Genomic DNA, 15,944 nt, shown 5'->3' with positions numbered 1-15,944 from the left:
TACATACTGTGTCAGGAAACCCTCCTGCTCACATTGGACAAAAACAGACCCATCTAAAGCACTCGAACTATAGCGATTCCAGTCAATATTTGGAAAGTTAATGTCCCCCATAACAACTACCCTGTTGCTTTCGCTCCTATCCAGAATCATCTTTGCAATCCTTTCCTCTACATCTCTGGAACTATTCGGAGGCCTATAGAAAACCCCTAACAGGGTGACCTCTCCTTTCTTGTTTCTAACCTCAGCCCATACTACCTCAGTAGACGGGTCCTCATCAAACGTCCTTTCTGCCATCGTAATGCTGTCCTTGACTAACAATGCCACCCCTCCCCCTCTTTTACCACCTTCCCTGAGCTTACTGAAATATCTAAACCCCGGCACCTACAACAATCATTCCTGTCCCTGCTCTATCCATGTCTCCGAAATGGCCACAACATCGAAGTCCCAGGTACCAACCCATGCTGCAAGTTCACCCACCTTATTCCGGATGCTCCTGGCATTGAAGAAGACACACTTTAAACCACCTTCCTGCCTGCCGGTACACTCCTGCAACTTTGAAACCTTACTCATGACCTCACTACTCTCAACCTCCTGTATACTGGAGTTACAATTCAGGTTCCTAAGCCCCAGCTGAACTAGTTTAAACCCTCCCGAAGAGCATTAGCAAATTTCCCCCCCAGGATATTGGTACCCCTCTGGTCATCCCGTTTGTAGAGGTCCCACCGACCCCAGAATGAGCCCCAATTATCCAGGTATCTAAAACCCTCCCTCCTGCACCATCCCTGTAGCCACGTGTTCAACTCTTCTCTCTCCCTATTCCTCGTCTCGCTATCACGTGGCACGGGTAACAACCCAGAGATAATAACTCTGTCCTAGATCTACGTTTCCACCCTAGCTCCCTGAATTCCTGCCTTACATCCCTATCTCTTTTCTCTTGTTGGTTCCTCCACATATTGGTCAAGAAAACCATCCCGTCCAGGAATTCCTCCTCTCCGGCATTGTGACTAATTTGATTTGCCCAATCTGTGTGAAGATTAAAATCACCCATGATCACCGATATTCCCTTGTTTCATTCATCACTAATTTTGTGTTTAATGCCATTCCCAACCTCACCAGTGCAGTTTGGGGGTCTATATATGACACCCACTGATGTTTTTTGCCCCTTGGTATTTCTAACTCCACCCATACAGACTCCACATTGTCAGAGAGTCACCGCCTATTGCCTGATTGAGTTAGTTCAGCACACCGCAGTCAATGGTATGAACCAATTTTATTTCAGCAGTCCCAAGCATTTTAAACAAACCTCAGAAATTATAGAAATTAAACTGGAAAGAGTCGAAGATATTGGACAGAAAGATAATGAATGTCCAATTTACAGAGGCTTCTTCACAGTTACAAACTGAGCTAGTGGCTGAAATCAGATAGTTACAGATGTATTCATTGAAAATTAATTGCACCATCATTGATTACAGAGCTTTTGCAATCCATGTCCGTTGCTTACACAAATGTTAGACGGTATATTCTACATGAGTCAGTGTTCAGTCTGTATATTGACAGTGAACTGTGATAGTGTGGAGATTCCCAATGGAGCTTTGTCATTGGGTAGTGTCAGGACGATGGGCCTTGTGAACTCTGTTGTCTAGAACCCTCCTCACTAGCTGAAGATTCCATGAAATGAAAGCTGGATGTGGTTCATGATGAGCTGAACATACGCACTCAGACACACATATCTGTCACTGAGAATAATGAACCAGTCTGCCCCTTTGCTCTCTGTTGAGCTGGTTCATGTGGGCTCTGCGTAGTGGCCTCCGCCAGACCGTTTATTCCATATGATTCCAGACCGGTCCTCACATAATAACCTCCTTTGTCTCCTCAACTCAAGCTGGCCCCTCAATATGGACCCACCCACTGACCCTCACACACCCTGACAGTGACTTTGAATGGACATGACTGACCAGATTTCTGATTGGATGTAATTAGTTGCTTAGCTCTCAGTAAAGGTTAGGATCATTTTCAGTATCAGAATAATTTTCAGGATTAATTTGTTAGAAGTAGGATAGCGATGAACAATAACGCACTGTGTCCACATATCACAGACACACATTCCCTGGGAACAGCAGCATTGAATCAGGGGCGGAGTAACTGAGAAGCTCAGGGGGACATTTATGTGGAATGGACACACAGGGTCACTCCTGAATAATTTTCCCAGAAATGACTATTTTGGGGAAAGCTCCAGGCCCCCCACAGCCCCTTGTATCGTCTCACTGCGTGTACAACATCCCCCGAGGGAAGGTTATTGCACACAGAGTCAGCAACTTCTCTTGCATCATTCCAGCCATCTTTCCCCTCCATTAACTTCTTGATTTGTGCCTCATTAAGAGCTTTTGGATCAATGGCATAGGAGACAACAGCATTCAGATCATTGAGTCTGAAAAAGTGAAACCGATTGGGACCAATGACACAGTGATTGTTGAACCCAGAGACAGGGTTATAGACCCGCACAGACCAGCAAACCCAGTCATATTTCTTCACCAATCCATCATGTATATAGCTTACACAATCCTGGTTATTTCTCCCACCTTTATCTTGTATCATTTTTTTAACATCTATTTCTGCCTGCTCGGCAAATTCATTTATGCATCGATCTACCATGGATTTCATTCTACTCTCAACCTCACCCAATTTTCCATTCCATTCTTTCTTTAACGCCTCAACGTCAGTTCCAGTGAGGGCAGCGTGACCCAATGTGGCAATCAGGCCAATACAGAAGAGCTGCTTCAGTCGGGAGCAGAGCTCTTCCATGAGGCGTCGATTTCTCTGATCATATAGCATGGCGGTTTCCAGGATGGGTTTTCCAAAGATGGAAGAATGTCCCATCACAGCATCATAGAGAGTGTAAAGGTTCTGGTCACCTTTAGTCGCAGTGAAGTGTGAGAGAAACTCTTGTTTCTCACTCTCCCGGAACTCTGCTGCTACATTCAGGAGGTCCATGTATTTCCTGAACTGATTTTTCAGATTCTCTTCAATGGCGAAATATTGATTATTGACTGTACTGCTCTCAATTGCACGAAGCACTTCGTGAATCTGATCTGAAATAACATCGAGCTGGTTCCTGACTATCTGGAATTGCTCCTTCATGTATTTCAGCTCCGCACTCTCCACATTTCCTAAAATAAGTTTAACAATTGCTGCGGCTATCCCAAAAATAGCCCCCACTATTCCAGCAGCAGATGCTAGCTTTTCTAAACTCTCAATTACTGACATGGCATTTTTCACCACAACAACTGCTTTCACAACCTCAGTGGAGGCTTTTGCCAGTTCCAATGAATTTGTTGCAGTTTCAGACATTCTGAGGATCCGAGTCTCTTGTTTGGATGGTCACTTCCTCCTGTTGTCCCTGAAAAGAAAGTTAGGATAGTTTATATGTGACTCTGTAATTCACTGTTGCTCTTTATAGCGAGAAGATTTGAGTATAGTATCAGGTGGATGTACCTTTAAGAAATGGGTGCTTATCAAATAGCTGCAGTGATGTCAGTGTGTGGGTGGAGCTGGGCTGTCTGACTTTCACTTTCGTTTTTGAGCTGGCAGATGCAGTGTGTTTTTGGTTTTGTTTTCTCTCAACAAGCTAAGCTCTCCAGATCATTGATGATTTCAAAGTAATATCTGTTGCTGTAGAGCATTTAAAACTGCTGTCTTTATTTTAAGAAAAGGATTTAACTTATGGATGTTGTTTGGGAAGTTATTAAGGGTTACCTATAGAATATTGTATTTGAGAAAGTATTAGTGTTTGTAGTTGCTAAGGTATTTACTGTGTGTTTGTAAAATGTTAACTGGGTTCATAGAATAAACATTGTTTTGTTTTAAAAGTACTTTAAAAGATCTCTGTTGCATCACACCTGTAAAGTGGGCCCTTGTGCTCCCCATAACCAAAATCTATTAAAAGTTGTGGGTCAGGTGAACTCCATGATGTACTTTGGGGTTCTCTCAACCCTGGCCCATAATAATAGGAATAGTGATATTTTACTACAATTGTATCGGGCATTGGTGAGGCCACACTTGGAGTATTGTGTGCAGTTTTGGTCTCCTTCTCTGAGGAAGGATGTTCTTGCTGTCGAGGGAGTGCAGCGAAGGTTTACCAGACTGATTCCAGGGATGGCGGGACTGTCATATGAGGAGAGACTAAAACGGTTAGGATTATATTATATAGGGGCTGTTTAGCACAGGGCTAAATTGCTGGCTTTGAAAGCAGGCCAGCAGCACGGTTCAATTCCCGTACCAGCCTTTCCGAACAGGTGCCGGAATGTGGCGACTAGGGGCTTTTCACAGTAACTTCATTTGAAGCCTACTTGTGACAATAAGTGATTTTCATTTCATATTCTTTGGAGTTTGGAAGAGTGAGAGAGGATCTCATGGAAACCTTAACAGGATTAGATTCAGAAAGAATGTTCCCGATGGTGGGTGAGTCCAGAACTAGGGGTCATAGTTTTGTGGATAAGTCCTTTTAAAAACGTAAAGTTAAATAATCTTTATTGTCACAAGTAGGCTTACATTAACACTGCAATGAAGTTACTGTGAAAAGCCCCTAGTCGCCACATTCCGGCGCCTGATCAGGTACACGGAGGGAGAATTCAGAATTCTCAACTGTTACGGGAATTGAACCCGCGCTGGCCTTGTTCTGCATCACAAACCAGCTGTCTAGCCCACTGAGATAAATTTCCAATGTCCTGCAACGCCCCCCCCCCCCCCCTCCTGCTGGCATCGGGATCGAGGTTCGCGCCCCACACAAGTGGATGGGTGAAATTGGGTCAGTAAGACCCATTCGCATCTACGTGGTGGCTCGGGCACTGTATTCTCCAGGTGCGTGTGATTCTCTGGTCCTCTGGGCCGAGAATCACAGGGGTGAGAATTTCTACTGGTCCTGACAATCATGTACCTGACCTCACGGTGGGACAAGGGGGTAATTCTTAAAGGAGCTATCCCAAAGTCCATCTGAGGGTCACCCTCCCCTCACAATGTCAGATCTGCCCACTCCCTAAATAAAGAGAGCCCCCCACAAAGACCTCCTAAATAAGGAGATCTACACCCAGACCCTCCCCCAGAAGAGAGACCCCCGTCAGCAAACCCCCAGAAAAGTGACGTCTGTCAGGAAGCCCCCCAAGAAGAGAGACGCCTGTCAGGAAGCTAGAGAGCAGTACTTACAGAGGCAACAAGAAAAAACACTGCTTTAACACTCACCTGGGTAACACACCTGCTGGCTCAGACACAGGAAGCAGCAACTGTCAATTCCTGGAAAGAGAAAACCAGTCAGCTGTGTTTAAACTCCCTCAGATCTTTGAACTGCAAGCCAGTCATTCATTTCTCTTTGATATTGATTTTCCTAGGCTTTGATTGATAGCTTTCACACACCCCTAGCTGCCAGTATTGTTTTATTCCTTCACGGTAGAGCAACTCTCAATTAATCAAACCATAATGTTTATAAACATCAAGCTTCGATTCACAGATCCTGGACCACCAAGTAGAATTAAGTGCTGACATCAATTAACTCTGTTTGAAGTGGTCCAGGAGCTGTCAGTCAAAGCTGCATGTTTGCAAACAATGCGGTAACACCACCTCAGAGTCTCCACACAGGTAGAAAGCAACTCCTACCTTTCGTCAACGTCAAGAACTAAGGTTCCTCTATCACACCTGATAGATCCCCATACCTGCCTGACTCGGAGATACAACCTCCTGTACCTGACCATTGTCCAACTCCAGGTTTCTGCTTAACCTTAGGGGTGCGTCTGCCAACTGGAAGAAAATGTCCTGGAGTAACTCTTGTACTCCTTAATACTCTGTAACTTGGACTCCAGTTTAGCAACTCTAAGCTGAAATACTGACACTTAACACAGATTTGATTGTCTGGGACTACGGTGCATTCCACTGATTCCCACATGTTGCAGCCATGGAACACCACCATTCTTCCCATGTCTGTCTAACATTATATTAAATAGTTAATTATTAATTTACACAGCAGAATTTATTGAACGTTACAGTCTCCTCGTGGGAAACAAAATAAGAATAATCCCCAGCTGCTGGATTGTAAAAAACCTTTCTAGCCTTATAGAGATCGGATGAGTCCCATCCACTTTCCAACTGATAAGTCAGCTTCCTGCTTCAGTAATTAACATCTGTTAAGGTAAACACTTTGTTTATTGGCAGGTAACTGTCACTGCCAGACAGTTTCTGTTAATTAGCCTCCATATCTAGGTTGCAGTTTTCAATATCTAAGTCAGAGTCTGACTGTTAATCTAAAGGTTTAAGAAAAATTTACCAGAGAGATTTCCTCTTTACCAACTTTCCGACTGAGAACTTTTTGTTCCTCTATGTACACAGTGTCTGCTCGCTCTGTGGTCCAACTCTGTCAACACAATGCTCTGGGAATGAGATCCGGATTTGAATCGAACCATATGAACATACCAATCATGCCCCTCGAGCCTGCTCCACCATTTCTAATCTCCATCTTAAATGGAGCCCCCTTATTTTTAAACTCTGCTCCCTCGTGCTAGTCCCTTCCGTAAGAGAAAACATCCTCTCAACGTCCATCATGTCTTGGCCCCGCTGGATCAATTCTTCTAAACTCCAATGGATACAGGTCTAATTTGTCTTTCCTCTTCAGACAACCTCCTCATCCCAGGGATCAGCCCACTGAACCTCCTCTGACATGCTTCGAATGCAATTATATCCTTTCTTAATAAAGGCAACCAAAACTGTGCACACTGCTCCAGATGTGGTCTTCCCAAGGCCCTGTACAGCTGCAGTGAAACCTCCCCAATATTCCATTCCCCTCATAATAACAAACACCAACATTCCATCTGCCTCCCTCAACACTTGCTGTAGCTGCAGATTAACCTTATGTGATTCTGTAATCTCTCCATTTGAATAATTTTTTAATTCTTCCTGTCAACGTGGCTAAGTTTGCATTTTCCACATTAAATAGAGTAGTGGGTTTTTATTAAGGAGAGCATTGCAGTTCTGGAGGGAGGGGATATGTCCCAGAAGAGTCAAGGACAGAATCAAATCAAAGAGCTAAAGATCAAAAAAGGTTGCTCAGTGGTCTGTGTGTTACTGACAGTGAGAAAGATGTTGAGGATCAGATCTTCAAGGAAGTTACAGAGCAGTGGGCAAATAATAGAGTGGCTGTAATGGGGGTCTTTAATAATCCAACTGTAGACTGGGACAGCAGTTGTGTAAAGGGCAGAGAGGGGCAAGAGTTCTTAGAGTGTGTTCAGGAGAATTTTCTACCGCAGCGCGTGCCCAGGCCAATGGGAAAGGAGGTAGTGCTGGACTTGCTTCTTGGGAATGAAGTGGATCAAGAGTCAGTAGAAGAACATTTAGGAAACAGTGATCATTATGTCAGAATGTTTCAGCTCTCTATGAATCTATCCCTCAATGCCAGCAAAACTAAAGAGCCGGTCATTGACTTCAGGAAGCAAAGTACTGTACACACCCCTGTCTGCATCAATGGGGCCGAGGTGGAGATGGTTAGCAGTTTCAAATTCCTAGGTGTGCACATCTCCAAAAATCTGTCCTGGTCCACCCACGTCGACACTACCACCAAGAAAGCACAACAGCGCCTATACTTCCTCAGGAAACTAAGGAAATTTGGCATGTCCACATTGACTCTTACCAACTTTTACAGATGCACCATAGAAAGCATCCTATCGGGCTGCATCACAGCCTGGTATGGCAACTGCTCGGCCCAGGACCGCAAGAAACTTCAGAGAGTCGTGAACACCGCCCAGTCCATCACACGAACCTGCCTCCCATCCATTGACTCCATCTACACCTCCCGCTGCCTGGGGAAAGCGGGCAGCATAATCAAAGATCCCTCCCACCCGGCTTACTCACTCTTCCAACTTCTTCCATCGGGCAGGAGATACAGAAGTCTGAGAACACGCACGAACAGACTCAAAAACAGCTTCTTCCCCACTGTCACCAGACTCCTAAATGACCCTCTTATGGGCTGAACTGATCTCTTCACACATCTTCTCTACTGAGCAGTACTACACTCTGTACGCTTCACCCGATGCCTGTGTCTATGTGTGTTTGCCCTATTATGTATTTTCTTTTCATGTCCGGAATGATCTGTTTGAGCTGCACGCAGAACAATACTTTTCACTGTACCTCGGTACACGTGACAATAAACAAATCCAATCCAATCCAATCCAGAGAAGGACAAGGAACAACCCAGAACAAGAATAATTAACTGGGGGAAAGCCAAATTCAATAGGTAAAGAACGGAACCAGCATCAGAGAAAAATACAGAGCAGAAAAGGCCCATCGGCCCATCGAGTCTGCACTGCCACATGAAAGGCACCTGACCTGTAAAAATAATAATAGGGTAATTATATTAGGTGATTTCAATTTTCCAACATTAACTGGGATGGTCATTGTGTTCAGGGCTTAGATGAAGCAGAGTTCGTAAAATGTATACAGGAGAATGTTTCAGCTCAATATGTAGAGGATCCAACAAGGAATGGTGGAGAACTGGAGCTAACTCTGGGGAATGAAGCCGGGTAGAACATAGAACATTACAGCGCAGTACAGGCCCTTCAGCCCTCGATGTTGCGCCGACCTGTGAAACCACTCTAAAGCCCATCTACACTATTCCCTTATCGTCCATATGTCTATCCAATGGCCATTTGAATGCCATGATGTGGAGATGCCGGCGTTGGACTGGGGTGAGCACAGTACGAAGTCTTACAACACCAGGTTAAAGTCCAACAGGTTTGTTTCGATGTCACTAGCTTTCGGAGCGCTGCTCCTTCCTCAGGTGAATGAAGAGGTCTGTTCCAGAGACACATATATAGACAGATTCAAAGATGCCAGACAATGCTTGGAATGCGAGCATTAGCAGGTGATTAAATCTTTACAGATCCAGAGATGGGGTAACCCCAGGTTAAAGAGGTGTGAATTGTACCAAGCCAGGACAGTTGGTAGGATTTCGCAGGCCAGATGGTGGGGGATGAATGTAATGCGACATGAATCCCAGGTCTCCAGGAAGATCGCGCATATAGACACTGACATTAAGTTTCTACAAAGATGCAAGAAAGCAGACAAGATCCCGAAAGGGCTACAGATCACAAACCCACTCAAGTCGACCTACAACACAGACTTCGCTGAGAGACTCTGCCGTCGCACCTCTCTCACGCTCCTCAACCACCTCGTCCGCCAGCTCTACAGCAGACGACGCAACCTGGAAACCAAGATAGAGGCCATATTCTCAACTTGCGCTCAGGACGCAGCAGACCAGCTGCGGAACACCGCCAAACAGATGAGACAACAATACTATGCCACCTATATGCACACCAAGAACAGAAAGCTTGAGAAACTTGGCATCACCACCGGCAGCAACCAAGCCACCCCCGGTGTCACAGTAGAAAACAATACAGGGAAATCTATTGTCAACTTGTCAGACTGCACCCTTCAACCAGATGAAATCGAAGTCCTCAGCAGAGGGCTTAATTTCTGTACCACCACCAAAATGGACCCCATCAGTCTCGCGGCAGACACGGAGGAATTCATCAGGCGAATGAGGCTCCGGGAATTCTTCCACAGACCCCAAGAGGCCAACAGCGAACCCAAGCAGACTACCAATGAACCGGAACAGCAGACCGAGAGATCTGCGGTGCGGCAACCGAAGAGGAAAGAGTCGAATTGGACCCCTCCGGAAGGCCGCTGCCCTAGACTCGACATGTATGCTCAAGCCGTCAGGAGTCGCGTCAATGCCAGGTTCATCAGTCGCATTCACAAGACAGCCCCGAACATCACCCAAGCACAACGCAATGCCATCCGCGCTCTCAAGACCAACCGCAGCATCGTCATCAAACCAGCAGACAAAGGGGGGGCCACTGTCGTACTGAACAGAACGGACTACTGCAAAGAAGTATACCGACAACTGAACAACCAAGAACACTACAGACAGTTACCCGCAGATCCGACCAAGGAACACATCCGCCAACTTAACAGACTGATCAAGACCTTGGATCCAGATCTTCAGAGCACCCTACGTGCTCTCATCCCACGTACTCCCCGCATTGGAGATCTCTACTGCCTCCCGAAAATACATAAGGCCAACACACCAGGCCGCCCTATCGTTTCAGGCAATGGGACCCTGTGTGAGAACCTCTCTGGCTACATCGAGGGCATCTTGAAACCCATCGTACAAGGAACGCCCAGCTTCTGTCGCGACACGACAGACTTCCTACAGAAACTCAGCACCCATGGACCAGTTGAACCAGGAACATTCCTCGTCACAATGGACGTCTCGGCACTCTACACCAGCATCCCCCATGACGACGGCAATTGCTGCAACAGCCTCAGTACTCAACACCGACAACTGCCAATCTCCAGATGCAATTCTGCAACTCATCCGCTTCATTCTGGATCACAACGTCTTCACCTTCGATAACAAGTTCTTAATCCAGACGCACGGAACAGCCATGGGGACCAAGTTCGCACCCCAATACGCCAACATCTTCATGCACAAGTTTGAACAGGACCTACTCACCGCACAGGACCTTCAACCGATGTTATACACCAGATACATCGATGATATTTTTTTCCTTTGGACCCACGGCGAAGAATCACTGAAACGACTACACGATGACATTAATAAGTTCCATCCAACCATCAGACTCACCATGGACTACTCTCCAAAATCAGTTGCATTCTTGGACACACTCGTCTCCATCAAGGACGGTCACCTCAGCACTTCGCTTTACCGCAAACCCACGGATAACCTCATGATGCTCCACTTCTCCAGCTTCCACCCTAAACACATTAAAGGAGCCATCCCCTATGGACAAGCGCTCCGTATACACAGGATCTGCTCAGACGAGGAGGAGCGTAACAGACATCTACAGACGTTGAAAGATGCCCTCGTACGAACGGGATATGGCACTCGACTCATCGATCGACAGTTCCAACGCGCCACAGCGAAAAACCGGACCGACCTCCTCAGAAGACAAACATGGGACACAACCGACAGAATACCCTTCGTCGTCCAGTACTTCCCCGGAGCGGAGAAACTACGTCATCTTCTTCACAGCCTTCAACACGTCATTGATGACGATGAACATCTTGCCAAGGTCATCCCCACACCCCCACTACTTGCCTTCAAACAACCGCACAACCTCAAACAAACCATTGTTTGCAGCAAACTACCCAGTCTTCAGAACAGTGACCACGACACCACACAACCCTGTCATGGCAATCTCTGCAAGACGTGCCAGATCATTGACATGGATACCACTATTACACGTGAGAACACCACCCACCAGGTACGCGGTACATACTCGTGCGACTCGGCCAACGTTGTCTACCTCATACGCTGCAGGAAAGGATGTCCCGAAGCGTGGTACATTGGCGAGACCATGCAGACGCTGCGACAACGAATGAACGGACATCGCGCAACAATCACCAGGCAGGAATGTTCCCTTCCAGTCAGGGAACACTTCAGCAGTCAAGGGAATTCAGCCTCTGATCTCCGGGTAAGCGTTCTCCAAGGCGACCTTCAGGACGCGCGACAACACAGAATCGCCGAGCAGAAACTTATAGCCAAGTTCCGCACACATGAGTGCGGCCTCAACCGGGACCTGGGATTCATGTCGCATTACATTCATCCCCCACCATCTGGCCTGCGAAATCCTACCAACTGTCCTGGCTTGGTACAATTCACACCTCTTTAACCTGGGGTTACCCCATCTCTGGATCTGTAAAGATTTAATCACCTGCTAATGCTCGCATTCCAAGCATTGTTTGGCATCTTTGAATTTGTCTATATATGTGTTTCTGGAACATACCTCTTCATTCACCTGAGGAAGGAGCAGCGCTCCGAAAGCTAGTGACATCGAAACAAACCTGTTGGACTTTAACCTGGTGTTGTAAGACTTCGTACATTTGAATGCCCTTAGTCTTGGCGAGTCCACTACTGTTGCAGGCAGCGCATTCCACACCCTTACTACTCTCTGAGTAAAGAACCTACCTCTGACATCTGCCTTATATCTATCTCCCCTCAATTTAAAGCTATGTCCCCTCGTGCTAGACATCACCATCCGAGGAAAAAGGCTCTCACTGTCCACCCTATCCAATCCTCTGATCATCTTGTATGCCTCAATTAAGTCACCTCTTAACCTTCTTCTCTCTAACGAAAACAGCCTCAAGTCCCTCAGCCTTTCCTCATAAGATCATCCCTCCATACCAGGCAACATTCTGGTAAATCTCCTCTGCACCCTTTCCAATGCTTCCACATCCTTCCTATAATGTGGCGACCAGAATTGCACGCAATACTCCAAATGTGGTCTCACCAGAGTTTTATACAGCTGCAACATGACCTCATGGCTCCTAAACTCTATCCCTCTACCAATAAAAGCTAACACACCGTATGCCTTCTTAACAACCCTCTCAACCTGGGTGGCAACTTTCAGGGATCTATGTACATGGACACCGAGATCTCTCTGCTCATCCACACTGCCAAGAATCTTACCATTAGCCCAGTACTCTGTCTTCCTGTTATTCCTTCCAAAATGAATCACCTCACACTTTTCTGCATTAAACTCCATTTGCCACCTCTCAGTCCAGCGCTGCAGATTATCTATGTCCCTGTGTAACTTATAACATCCTTCCGCACTGTCCGCAACTCCACCGACTTTAGTGTCGTCTGCAAATTTACTCACCCATCCTTCTACGCCCTCCTCCAGGTCATTTATAAAACTGACAAACAGCAGTGGCCCCAAAACAGATCCTTGTGGTACACCACTAGTAACTGGACTCCAGTCTGAACATTTCCCATCAACCACCACCCTTTGTCTTCTTCCAGCTAGCCAATTTCTGATCCAAACTGCTAAATCACCCCCTGAATCCCATGCCTCCGTATTTTCTGCAGTAGCCTACCGTGGGGAACCTTATCAAACGCTTTACTGAAATCCATATACACCACATCAACTGCTTTACCCTCATCCACCTGTTTGGTCACCTTCTCAAAGAACTCAATAAGGTTTGTGAGGCACGACCTACACTTCACAAAACCATGTTGACTATCTCTAATCAAATTATTCCTTTCCAGATGATTATACATGCTATCTCTTGTAAACCTTTCCAAGATTTTTCCCACAACAGAAGTAAGGCTCACTGGTCTATAGTTACCGTGGTTGTCTCTCCTCCCCTTCTTGAACAAGGGGACAACATTTGCTATCCTCCAGTCTTCTGGCACTATTCCTGTCGACAAAGATGACTTAAAGATCAAAGCCAATGGCTCAGAAATCTCCTCCCTAACTTCCCAGAGAATCCTAGGATAAATCCCATCCGGCCCAGGGGACTTATCTATTTTCACACTTTCCAGAATTGCTAACACCTCTTCCTTATGAACCTCAAGCCCTTCTAGTCTAGTAGCCTGAATCTCAGTATTCTCCTCAACAACATTGCCTTTTTCCAGTGTGAATACTGACGAGAAATATTCATTTAGCACCTCTCCAATCGCCTCGGACTCCAAGCACAACTTTCCACTACTGTCCTCGACTGGCCCTACTCTTAAACTAGTCATTCTTTTATTCCTGACATATCTATAGAAAGCTTTAGGGTTATCCTTGATCCTACCTGCCAAAGACTTCTCATGTCCCCTCCTGGCTCTTCTGAGCTCTCTCTTTAGGTCCTTCCTAGCTAACCTGTTACTCTCGAGCGCCCTAACTGAACCTTCATGTCTCATCTTTACATAAGCCTCCTTCTTCCTCTTGACAAGTGTTTTGACTGCTTTAGTAGACCACGGTTCCCTTGCTCGACCACTTCCTCTGTGCCTGACAGGTACATACTTATCAAGGACACGCAGTAGCTGTTCCTTGAACAAGCTCCACATTTCCATTGTGCCCATCCCCTGCAGTTTTCCTCTCCATCCGATGCATCCTAAGTCTTGCCTCATCGCATCATAATTGCCTTTCCCCCAGATATAACTCTTGCCCTGCGGTATATACCTGTCCCTTTCGATCACTAAAGTAAACATAATCGAATTGTGGTCACGATCACCGAAGTGCTCACCTACTTCCAAATCTAACACCTGTCCTGGTTCATTACCCAGTACCAAATCCAATATAGCCTCGCCTCTCGTTGGCCTATCTACATACTGTGTCAGGAAACCCTCCTGCACACATTGGACAAAAACAGACCCATCTAAAGTACTTGAACTATAGCGTTTCCAGTCAATATTTGGAAAGTTAAAGTCCCCCATAACAACTACCCTGTTGCTTTCGCTCCTATCCAGAATCACCTTTGCAATCCTTTCCTCTACATCTCTGGAACTTTTCGGAGGCCTATAGAAAACCCCTAACAGGGTGACCTCTCCTTTCCTGTTTCTAACCTCAGCCCACATGACCACAGGGGATCCCTGTACTGACTGCTTCCTCCCAGCCCCTCTCACCGTCACCCATCTATCTTTATTCTTCGGAGTAACTAACATCTCTGAAGCTACTATCTATGACCACCTCTGCCTCCCGAATGATCCGAAGTTCATCCAGCTCCAGCTCCAGTTCCCTAACGCGGTTTCTGAGGAGCTGGAGATGGGTGCACTTCCCACAGATGAAATCAGCAGGGACACTGACAGCGTCCCTCACCTCAAACATTCTGCAGGAGGAACATTGCACTACCCTCCCTGCCATCCCCTCTAGATAAAAAACGAAAAAGAAAGAAAGAGCTTACCTGTTATTCACTCCCCTACTCAGCAAGCACTCACTCAGCAACCTCTGCGCCCCGCACGATAACACCTGAGGGAAAATAAAAGATAAACTACTTAACAGTTTTTCACCAGGCTGTGACATCACGGTTCAACTTCTTTCTATTTCTACCTGCCCTCGAGCCTTCCTCTTGATCTTTACAGCGGTTGTTTTTTTTTGTTAGAGGATGGGGTAGGGAGGGAAACACTGAAGAAGTGTTTCGGGTTTAAGTGGCACTTGACAACAGCTCCTCCACAAACCACCTTCAAGTTAGGAGGACCACAATGCACGTATGCAAATCAGAAGCTCTGCTCTACTTCCCTCTGCTGGATGCTTGTCTTCACTTGAACAGCTAGGGTCTCTTGCTCAGGTACACCTTCAAGTTAGAATGACCACAATGCACGTATGCAAATCAGAAGCTCTGCTCTACTGCTCTCTGCTGGATGCTTGCCTTCACTTGAACAGCTAGGGTCTCTTGCTCAGGTACACCTTCAAGTTAGAATGACCGCAATGCACGTATGCAAATCAGAAGCTCTGCTCTACTGCCCTCTGCTGGATGCTTGTCTTCACTTGAACAGCTAGGGTCTCTTGCTCAGGTACACCTTCAAGTTAGGAGGACCACAATGCACGTATGCAAATCAGCAGCTCCGCTCTACTGCCCTCTGCTGGATGCTTGTCTTCACTTGAACAGCTAGGGTCTCTTGCTCAGATACACCTTCAAGTTAGGAGGACCACAATGCACGTATGCAAATCAGCAGTCCCGCTCTACTGCCCTCTGCTGGATGATTGTCTTCACTTGAACAGCTAGGGTCTCTTGCTCAGTTACACCTTCAAGTTAGGATGACCACAATGCACGTATGCAAATCAGCAGCTCCGCTCTACTGACCTCTGCTGGATGATTGTCTTCACTTGAACAGCGAGGGTCTCTTGATCAGGTCCACCTTCAAGTTAGGATGACCACAATGCAAGTATGCAAATCAGCAGCTCCGCTCTACTGCCCTCTGCTGGATGCTTGTCTTCACTTGAACAGCTAGGGACTCTTGCTCAGGTACACCTTCAAGTTAGAATGACCACAATGCACGGATGCAAATCAGCAGCTCCGCTCTACTGCCCTCTGCTGGATGCTTGTCTTCACTTGAACAGCTAGGGTCTCTTGCTCAGGTATACCTTCAAGTTAGGAGGACCACTATGCACGTATGCAAA

General features: G+C 46.4%; 1 protein-coding gene across 3 annotated transcripts in view; it reads right to left on the bottom strand.

Moving 5' to 3' along the window:
- Positions 1-1,251: 1,251 nt before the first annotated feature.
- The window catches only part of LOC140424663 (uncharacterized), a 96,740-nt gene continuing 82,047 nt past the window's right edge, over positions 1,252-15,944 (bottom strand). For 2 of the 3 annotated variants that reach the window (XM_072507914.1, XM_072507915.1), the window contains exons 2-4: positions 14,728-14,792; positions 5,236-5,286; positions 1,252-3,397 (exon numbers count right to left, since the gene is read on the bottom strand). In XM_072507914.1, the coding sequence (XP_072364015.1) occupies positions 2,164-3,348 (1,185 nt within the window). In that variant the 5' untranslated portion in view covers positions 3,349-3,397; positions 5,236-5,286; positions 14,728-14,792 and the 3' untranslated portion in view covers positions 1,252-2,163. Of the gene's footprint in view, positions 3,398-5,235; positions 5,287-6,310; positions 6,398-14,727; positions 14,793-15,944 lie in introns of all 3 variants that reach the window. The other variant, XM_072507916.1, reaches the window with a different exon arrangement.

This window comes from Scyliorhinus torazame, chromosome 6, assembly GCF_047496885.1.
Source record: "Scyliorhinus torazame isolate Kashiwa2021f chromosome 6, sScyTor2.1, whole genome shotgun sequence".
NCBI lineage: Eukaryota > Metazoa > Chordata > Chondrichthyes > Carcharhiniformes > Scyliorhinidae > Scyliorhinus > Scyliorhinus torazame.
The sequence above is the reverse complement of the archived record's forward strand: the minus strand, read 5'-3'. Positions and strand labels throughout refer to the sequence as shown.